Consider the following 10,000-nt stretch of genomic DNA (forward strand, 5'->3'; position numbering starts at 1 on the left):
CGTCCAGTAGATGAGGAGAGGTGACATCCAAGCTGTAGAACCTTGAGAACGTGCAGGGCGACGACCACGAGGCAGCCGCATAGATGTCCTCCAAGGAACGCCTCTCAGGGCAGCCCACGACGTAGACACACCCCTGGTGGAGTGTCTGCGAACCGCCATCGGAAGGGAGCGACCAGCGACTTTATACAAATGTCGAATCACATCTCCGATCCATTGAGAGAGGCGTTGTTTGGAAATAGTGGCCCCTTTTGTTGGGCCGCCGTAAGACACAAACAGCTGGGTGGATGTACGGCAGCGTGTCGTAACCTCCAAATAAGAACGGAGTGCCCTCACAGGACAGCAGAGGCCTGGAGCAGCCTCTCCGTCCGTTGAGATTGGAGGAAAACGCGCAAGGCGAATAGGGCGATTGGCATGGGAGCCCGACAAAACCTTGGGCACAAAAGCCGCATTTGGCCACAATGTGACCCCTGCGTCGTTGGGGTGCCAACCCAGACATTCTGGACTAACAGAAAGAGCGTGGAGCTCCACGACCCGCTTAGTGGAAGCGATCGCAAGTAGAAACGCCGTCTTACGAGACAGCCACCGCAACTCCACCTCGGCCAGCGGCTCAAAGGGGGGTTTGCACAGTGTGTCGAGAACCAAGCGAAGGTCCCAGGCGGGGACCCGAGGCGGGGTCCGCGAACCAAGGCGAAGGGCTCCCTTAAGGAAGGAAGACACGAGACCATGGCAACCCACTGATTTGCCATCAAGCATAACATAGCGAGCCACGTAGACTTTGATAGTAGAAGGGGAGCGCCCCTTGTCAAACACAGATTGAAGGAACTCCAAAACAGCCGGAATAGGGCACGTCACGGGGTCCAATCCGCTGTTGACCCACCACTCAGTAAACAGCTTCCACCTGTTAGCATACAGCAAACGAGTGGAAGGGGCCATGGCATTCAGGATCATGTGCCTGACAGACGCCGAGCACGCCGTCAACCCTGAGTCACGGCCTCCAGCGGCCAGACACACAGCCTGAGCAGACGAGGATCGGGATGCCAAATCTGCCCCCCTTGCTGGGACAGAAGATCCAGCCGAGCGAGCAGGGGCCACGGGTCGGATGAGCAAAGACGGCTGAGAAGAGGAAACCACATCTGGGCCGGCCAAAAGGGGGCCACCAGCAAGATCGTGTGACCCTCCTGAAGGACCCTTTGAAGAGTCAGGTGAACAAGGGGGAGAGGAGGAAAAGCATACAGGAGACCTCTCGGCCAAGGGCGAGCCAACGCATCCTGGCCTAGTGGGCTGCTCCTCTCCCTCAGAGAAAACCTGAGGGGGCAGTGAGTGGACTCCTCGGAGGCAAACAGGTCGACTGCCGCTCTGCCGAAGCGCCCCCAAACGTGGTCGACCACTTCCGGGTGGAGACGCCACTCTCCCTGAGGCAGACGATGGCGGGACAAAGCGTCCGCCGACTGGTTGGCAATGCCTGGGAGAAACACCGCCCCCAGGCTGGCAAGGCAGGGAGCAGCCCACTTTAGAAGACGTTGTGCGGCCTGAAGTAACTGGGCTGACCTCGTTCCTCCCTGGTGATTGATGTGATACACAGTGGAGGTGTTGTCCGACCGCACCAGAACGTGTCTCCCCGCCACATCTGGCAAAAAGTGGATGAGGGCCAGATGCACCGCTTGCAGTTCCAGCACATTGATGTGAAGCGAGCTGTCCGCAGCAGACCACTGACCCTGCGCAGTTCTGTGTTGCCAAACTGCACCCCAGCCACTCAAACTGGCATTGGTGGTGACCACTTCGCGGCGTGTTGGTCCCACTCCCAGCGGAACTCCCGCAGCCAGAAATGACCTGCGCCGCCACGGCGCTAGAGCGACAAACCGCCTGGCCACACGAAGACGCGTTTGATGGTCCCGCAGGGGATTGAGGCGGAAACTGTTCAGCCACCGTTGTAATGGCCGCAGAGACAGCAGGCCCAGCGTCACCAGGGCCGTCAGGGATGTCAATTTTCCCAGCAGCCGCAGAAACTGGACGTACGGCAGCTTCACGTTGGCCCGGAAGAGAGAGACGAGGCGCAGCACATCGTCCAACCTCTGTGGGGAAGGCAGAGCTGTCATGGAGGTGGTGTCTAACAACATCCCTATGAACAAAGCCCTCTGGGACGGAACAAGAGAGGACTTCTCCAGGTTGACCTTGAGGCCGAGACCTGCCACATGTTCCAGAAGCATGCTCGTATCTCTGCTTGAGCCCTGGACGGTGCGCATATCAGCCAGTCGTCCAGATACGGGAGCACTTTCATCCCCCGCGACTGCAGGGGTACAAAGGCTGCCTTCACCACCCGCGTGAACACCCTGGGAGAGAGTGATAGACGGAATGGGAGCACTTTGAACTGCCAGTGGCGACCCCTGTAGGCAAAGCGGAGGAACTTCCTGTGCTGCTGGACCACAGGGACGTGGAAATAAACAACCTTCAGGTCGATTGAGGTGAACCATTCTCCTCGGGCGAACGTCCTCAACACGGCCGACGTAGTGAGCATGCGGAAAGGTAGCACCTTGAGATAACGGTTGAGCCCCCTCAGATCCAGGATAGAGCGGAATCCGCCTGTCTTTTTTGGGATGAGTAGGGGGGAGTAGAATCCCCCTGGATGAGCCAAGGGATCCACTGCCTCGATAGCGGACTTGGCTAGGAGGGCCTCTAGCTCCTGATCCAGAGCCAGTGCCCTCACCGGGTCGTTGATGACCGTCTCTCTGACCCGGTTGGAGAGAGGGGGCAGGCGTCGGAATTGAATCCTGTATCCATGAGTTAAGGTTGAAACCACCCATGGGTCCGAGACGAGGGCAGCCCAACAACTGAGCTGCCGACAGGAAAAGTAACCGACTGCCAGCCCCACGGGCTCAAACCCTAGCCCTCCCGGATTTCGGTGCGTGCAGCCCGGGGACGACTGGGTTGGCCTCGCTCAGAGGGACGGTCCCCATGGGCATCCGTACCCTGTCTCCACGAGGGCCAACGAGCCCCGGAACCCACTGGATGACAAAAAGTCTGTCCAGCCCGCGGCAAAGGGGCGGCTGACACAGCCGCCGTGCGCCAAGGGCTTGCAGGGACAAACGGCCTGGTAAGGCTAGCAAACTTCTGCTTTAAGCCATTGGCACGCACCGTACGTTCAAGTGCTCCTGTCGCGGCCGAGCTGAAAAGCTGTCCCGGAACCACCGGGAGGCGTCACAGTTCCCTCCGGGAGGTCTCCCGTAAGGGAGACTGAGCCAGCCAGATCTGCCGGCGTGCCTGGGTGAGCAAAGACATACCTGTTCCCGAGCAAGGAGGGACAAATCTCTCAAAGCCATACTACAAAACGCTGAGACCTCCTCCACTTCGCCGGCTGCATTAGCGGCCGAAAGAGCCAGCAGGAGATGAGCCTGTGCATTGGCCAGGCAATGAATGCGCGCCAAAATGCTGCTATTTTCGTCTGGGATAGGAGGCGAGCCGCCCCGTCACCAACGGAATCAAACGGAGCTCCGCGCATCAACGGCGGCAGACACCGTGAGGAGGGAGCGACCACAAGCGATGGAAGTGTCACGTACGCGGTCGATGTGCCGAAGCTGCACCGAAATGGCGGATCGGCCTCGCGATGAGAGGGTGCACACACAGCGAGCAGCTCTATGTGGCGTCATAAACAGTCGGCGTGTAACAGCACCCTAGCTAGCTAGCAACATCAAAGCAGCTGGTGCTTCTGGCGAGAGTTGTGTCAGCCTGAAATCACACACTCCAACCGAACACAAAACAAGCTAGGAGAGGATACTATTCGCCGTACCCGCACCACCAAGTCATACCAAAGCAAGGGATTTCAATCTTCCTACATTAAAATTGCTGTAACTGAGGTACGTCTGTCATGACTAGGGTCATGCAGGGGTAATGTTTGGGTCTTGACTCATGAGTGGGTCACGCCAGGGTTAAGTTTGAGTTCATGACCTGTTAAGTTTGGGTGCATGACCGTGAGGTCAAGTGTCTGTTATGTACTGATGTAAGTAACAAGTGTCTGTTTTGAACTGATGCAATCGGTGATGCAATATGATGTCAAAAATTTTTAATCTCTCTATATGGTTAGAAGACCGTCAGCAGTGAATCAGATAAATCCAGCTCAGTCCTGTCTCAGCTCCTTATATGGTTAGGAGCCAATCAGCAGCGAATCAGATCAATCCATGCCAGTCCTGTTTCAGCGACCTATCAGGGTTACCCCACAACCAATGGGATCGATTTACTGTCGATATAAACTGTTGAGAAATGTGGTTGTTTGCCGGATTATTACTCCCTGTTTCTCTGTGCACCTCCGCAGCCCAAGGGGGCTTGGCGCCTCGTGATTCTCGATGCATTCTCGTTGTTTTTCGTTAAGTCAAATTATGTGAATAAATAGTTAAAATCTTATTTGTGCCTGCGCTTTGGGATCCAAATTCTCAGCACACAACAACGTTCATCTTTTATATATTATTTTAAAAAGAATTAAATTTAGAATTCGAATTATAAGACCTCAATTTTGATTTTTTTTTTTTTTTTTTGCACACGAGGAACTTTTTGCCAGAGCCGGTCACATATACGCACACATACCCAATTAGAGGGGTTATAATTGTGTAAACCTGGTTCAACATTAAAAATGTTGTGGATCAATGACAAGAGTTTTGCTTCGTCTATTTTTTTTACATTTAAGTAAAAATGCAAATGACATTTTATTTTGTCGTTTTAAATGAAAAGGATACTTCTTTTCAATATCACAGTATTATCGCATGTGGCAACCTAAAGAAATTGACTTTGTAAAAAATATTTTTGACATTTTAAGTAGGGCTGTAACGATCCACTCAAGCCCAATTCGATTTAATTTTCAGTTCCCGATTTTTGATTCAATTTTTTTGAAGAAAAATTGACAACCAAATGTTTTTATTTTAACATCTACATTTTGTCTGTGTTACAAACATTAACGTTTTTGTAACTTTATATTAAAAAAACAAAAAAAAACTAATAAACTACTAACTGACTGTTTAACTACATTTTTGTCTTATCAGTACTTTGTGGTAAGGGTTTTTCCACCTCCGAAACTTTTGGAGAACTTTTCAGTTTACCTTGGTAAACCTCAGTCTGCCCCCGCAACACGTTCTCAGCTTTGTGCAGTGAGACAGATAGTATCATGAATGAAGCTCCAGAAGCTCTGTTGAGGTCAAGATTCGTCTAGATTCTTTTACTATTTTCCTTCATAAGGAGGTTTGTCCTTAAACTTCTTTTAATCTTCTAAAATGTACTGAAATGCTTGTGTATGTCTTTATTGATTCTGATTTTAAGTTAACTTCTTTCCGCACTTTCTCAAAGTTGCATCGTATCATATTGTCCTTTTTTTCCTCTTTTCCTTTGTTTTTGTGTTAAGGTGAAATTTTTGTAATGCAAGAATTGTGCCTCAACTCATTCAACATTGGGAGACAATGACGTGATGAAAGGGCCATGGTATAAAAACAGATTTAAGATGGGTTACCTTGACTAACATCGGGTCAATGTACTGGCCAGAAGGAATGGAGTCAAGATATTTCTTCAGGTCCATGGACAGGAACTCGAAGATAAGATAGAGACGAGACTCCTGCATCAGGACATCTAGGAGGCTGTATAAGCAAACATTTTTCATTAACACGTTTCCACATAGTGTACATTTACAAATGCGTATAGCGTTGCTACACGCCAGTGGGTAAAACCAAGCAAATTTTGATATTGAGGAGTTTGGGAGCTACAGCCTAACCAAATTTTCAGCAAAACGAGGCTTGGATACTTTGATGCCTCATCACTGCTTGGCACTCACCTTCCCTCTGTTATTATAAAATATCCAGTATTTCACCAAATTAGAATACAGTATCGTGACAAAGGTCAACATGGTCTGTGTTTAAATTGTCTCAGGCTGGTGTTTTGGGCTTCAGAAAGAAGATGGTTGTGCAGAAAACCATCATTAACACCCTCCATAAGGAGGAACTGTCTCAAAATGAAATTGCAAAAGAAGCTGGATGCACACAGACACGAACAGTGTTAAGAGGAGGGGGGAAACTTGGCCAGACAAGGCGCACAAGGGAAGGAGAGGATGTCAAGCAACGGCGATTCAAAAATCTTTCTAGCCTTCTTGACATCATCATACGAAATCTGTTGTACAACTGTTTGATTGATACTGATGACAAGCCCAGAGAAACGCTCCTGTCACACTGTGGACCTCAACTACGTTTTATAATACGCTTAACACTAGAAATTATTAAAACATCTATATCACATGTAGCTTACAAAATCTGTCAAGTATGTTAGAAGTTATTTAACTTGGCATGGCAGTAAGTCCACATCAGCTAGAAGTCTGTGCTGTGTTGCAAACACATTACACACTAAATTAGGTTGCCTAATGGGTAAAATATAGCCCTATCACATGATGCCTCAATTCTAATAGTTGCTAGTTCAGCAAAACAAAATACCAAATGAAATACAGTAGCCTGTTTCCCATTTTTTCTTTTTCTAAACTGGGCACCTGATGGCTTCTTTTCAGTTGTACTTTTGATCTATCTTCATTTAAGTCTCGACATCCCAGCTTGCCGACACCGTCTGTTCACTCGTCAATCAACTGGAGTCACGTGACGTAAACAAGTTTGTCTATCCCTCGCCTGCTCCCTCTCCCACTTCTCAACTTGCCGCGGAGACATGATTATGAGGGCTCTTCTCCACTAACTCAACATGGAAATCTGCAGTAGTCTAGTAGAAAACGAGCGAGTATTTTTTATTTTTTTTGACATTACCCATAGCAAATACTCTGAGTAGGGCCAGTGAAAAATTTTAATCCCTCCATCTTACAATTGAAGACACAAATAACAAAATGCAATACTTATTCAAGACTTTTTAAGGTATTATATCCAAATTTGTAAATTTAATGTTTTTAAGACTAGGGCTGGGTTCAAAATATCGATATATCGATATCGTATCGATACGCCTTTTCATATCCCAATATCAATACATAAAACCAAGTATCAATATATCAATTACCCCCCCACCCCCACAACACATCCAACACACACAAACATTCCCAAGCCCGTGCCACTTACACAGAGAAAGTCAGTATCTATCGTCTCCCCACCCACCCTCTCCCCTTAACCACCACTGGAACATTTGCATAAAACTGTCACAACAATCTGGAAAGAGTTCAGGGTGTACTGCCCCAAGCCGGCTGGGATAGGCTCCAGCACCCCCACGACCCTTGTGAGAAAAAGTGGTTAAGAAGATGGATGGATCGATGGATGCCACAACAATGTGAATGTCATGAGTGTCATTTTTTTTTGTCACTTAATTTACACAGCCTGTACTGTGGTTGTAATTGGTTTAAATTAGGGTAATATTTATTGTATTTATAAGGCCATGTTAAATAAAACAGATTATTAGTGTAACTGCAATGGATAAAATTCTTAATAGAAATATTCATATTTTTACAAATGCATTAAATGCAGCATTGGTACTTTCGATTGACTAAAATAGGTGCTGCATGAATTCCTCAACTGAATCGAAAATCGTTGTGAATCGAATCGGGCCCTTGTGAATCGAATCGATTCTGGAAATCTGAATCAATACCCAGCCCTATTTAAGACTTATTATGACCCTGTGGAAACCCTGATATGGCTGTGCGCATCAGCTGCCAAGGCATACTGGAATGAAAGGTCCTGCAATTTATTATAAGCTTGTTTTAAAGCTGCCCTATGGAGCAATTCAGCCAAAAATTTGCCTTTTTATTTGACCGTTTCCGACTTTTAAAGGTGCCCCCATATGAAATTATTCACTTTTGTTTTTGTTTTTTTTGTTGACATAAGTATGCCTTACCATAGCCTGACTAAGTCCCCAAAGTTGTGAAATAAACGACCCATGTTCCTATGGGCGTTTGTATCACATGAGCTCAAACAGCACTCTCAAATGGGCTGTGTCAGCAGGTCGGTTTTACACGTCACTAACCCCACCTTTTTCGGTTTTATACGTCACTAGCTCAGCGCGAACTCCACCCTCAATCAGAGCTGTTCACGGCAAAAAAGCACGAGCGGGAGAGTTGCCCATCACAGCAAAATGTCCACTGCCCAAAAATAATAAATGTGGCAGCCAATTCACTAACGCTTAACTGGCAAATTTAAGGGGTCTTAGAAGACAATTCTCTGACAATATTGCAAACCTAAAGTAAAAATGCACACGCTGAGCATACCTTACAACATTTGGATGCTTCAGCTCCTGAAGCAAGGAGACCTCCCTGACTGCAGTGCTGGGAACCCCTTCATCCTCACTCTCCAGACGGATCTTCTTCATTGCCACAATTTTACCAGTGGCCTTGTGTTTGCCCCTGTATACCACCCCATAGGTGCCTGCAAGAACAAAGCCATTAGAGGGGGCTTCAGGATGAGTGTGGTGACGTTCAAGTAAGTGAACATGATGTCCATGCTTGAACTGTCCTCTGTTGGAGGCAGGGCTTGAGACTGTGACCATTTCACCTGCAAATGTGGCCAACTGTACAGCCTGCGCTGGTGAAAAATTAATCCAGTTGCACGGCATAAGTGCATGTTTAAATGAGTGGTGTACGGCTTATATGCCAGGGTTCTACACAAGTGGTGTCCAAACTATGGCCCGGGGGCCATTAGTGGCCCACCGTCCATTTTTCAGTGGCCCGCGACATTTGCTAAAAATGGCATTTGACTCAGTTCAAATAAAATAAACAAAACAAAAATGTTTGGAGATGGTCAAAATAAGAAGGGAGGGTATCGAAAAACAGGCGCCAATAAAGGTTATTTTAGTTAACTAAAACTAATGAAAAAACAAACTAAAATAAAAAAACAACAACATTTTTACCGAAATAAAATAAAAACGAAAATGCTTTTTAAAAAAACGAAAATTAACTTCATTTTATGTTTACAAAACTAACTAAAACTAACTATAATTATAGCAAACATGTCCTTCGTTTTAGCTTTGGTAATTAATTTAATACATGAGCCTTTGGGGATGATTTTAAATGTGATTTTTAGTAGATTTATTTTGATATAAACTGGAATAATGACGTTTGAAAGTATGTCACACAGAAGTGACATAATCTAGCAGCAGTCAGTAGAAAAGCACCTTCAGATGACATCGCTCCCGTGGTGTTTTTCAAATATTGCGCACGAGTAATACACATAAAAAATAAATAAATAAATAAATATACTAACACTAATACAGTGGTACCTCTACTTACGAAATTAATTGGTTCTGGAAGAAAGTTCTTAAGTAGAAAAGTTTGTAAGTAGAGACGCATTTTCCATGTAAATGCCCTAATCCGTTCCAAGCCTCCCAAATTTCAGACATAAATGTTTTATAAAGCATAAAAATGCATCAAAACAATTTACAATTAGATTATTGCACAATAAATGAGAGTTGTGCATAATGTAAAAAACAAAGAATAAAGAATAAAAATGATGGTCATTTACCTTTTTAACTGCTATCCTCATCGTTTTTTGCCCTCTTTTTCATGTTCTCCTCTCTCAGAGGTGTTTTTTTTGTTTTGTTTTGGGTTTTTTTGCCTGGTGTTTTGTAAAGAACTGATCCATGGATTTATTTATTATTTTTTCTTTTCTTTTTTAAACAATCCTTCGGAAATGTCCAAGGCAAACATCATCTTAGTGAGCAAACGCCCGACTGGGCGATTCTTTTAAACAAATTCTGAAACTTCATGGAAACTTCCGGTATGGCGAGGCATCTTTAAAAAAAAAAAAAAGAAATAAATAAAGGCCCGTCTCGTCGCAATTAAAAACTTACTGTGCCTTCATCAATCACCAATTGTTTGAATTTTTGCACAAATTCGTTGGCCGTTAGTTCATACATTTACGAAAAACTATCGAACACCTCATGGGCCGCGGGATGAATGACGAGGACGCTGTATAGACACCGATCTAGTAAACGCTCATACCTATGGTAGAGGTTCCTCTTAGCCAATGGGATGCCAGAAACATGCACAAACACTGATCTA

General features: G+C 46.1%; 1 protein-coding gene across 2 annotated transcripts in view; it reads right to left on the reverse strand.

The window, feature by feature from the left end:
• cdk1 (cyclin dependent kinase 1) overlaps positions 1 to 10,000 on the reverse strand; it is a 27,002-nt gene that overhangs the window by 5,264 nt on the left and 11,738 nt on the right. For both annotated transcript variants that reach the window (XM_077495728.1, XM_077495729.1), the window contains exons 3-4: positions 8,213 to 8,369; positions 5,489 to 5,612 (exon numbers count right to left, since the gene is read on the reverse strand). In XM_077495728.1, coding sequence (XP_077351854.1) covers positions 5,489 to 5,612; positions 8,213 to 8,369 — 281 coding nt within the window. The remainder of the gene's footprint in view (positions 1 to 5,488; positions 5,613 to 8,212; positions 8,370 to 10,000) is intronic.

The sequence above is a fragment of the Festucalex cinctus genome, chromosome 14 (genome assembly GCF_051991245.1).
Source record: "Festucalex cinctus isolate MCC-2025b chromosome 14, RoL_Fcin_1.0, whole genome shotgun sequence".
Classification (NCBI taxonomy): Eukaryota; Metazoa; Chordata; class Actinopteri; order Syngnathiformes; family Syngnathidae; genus Festucalex; species Festucalex cinctus.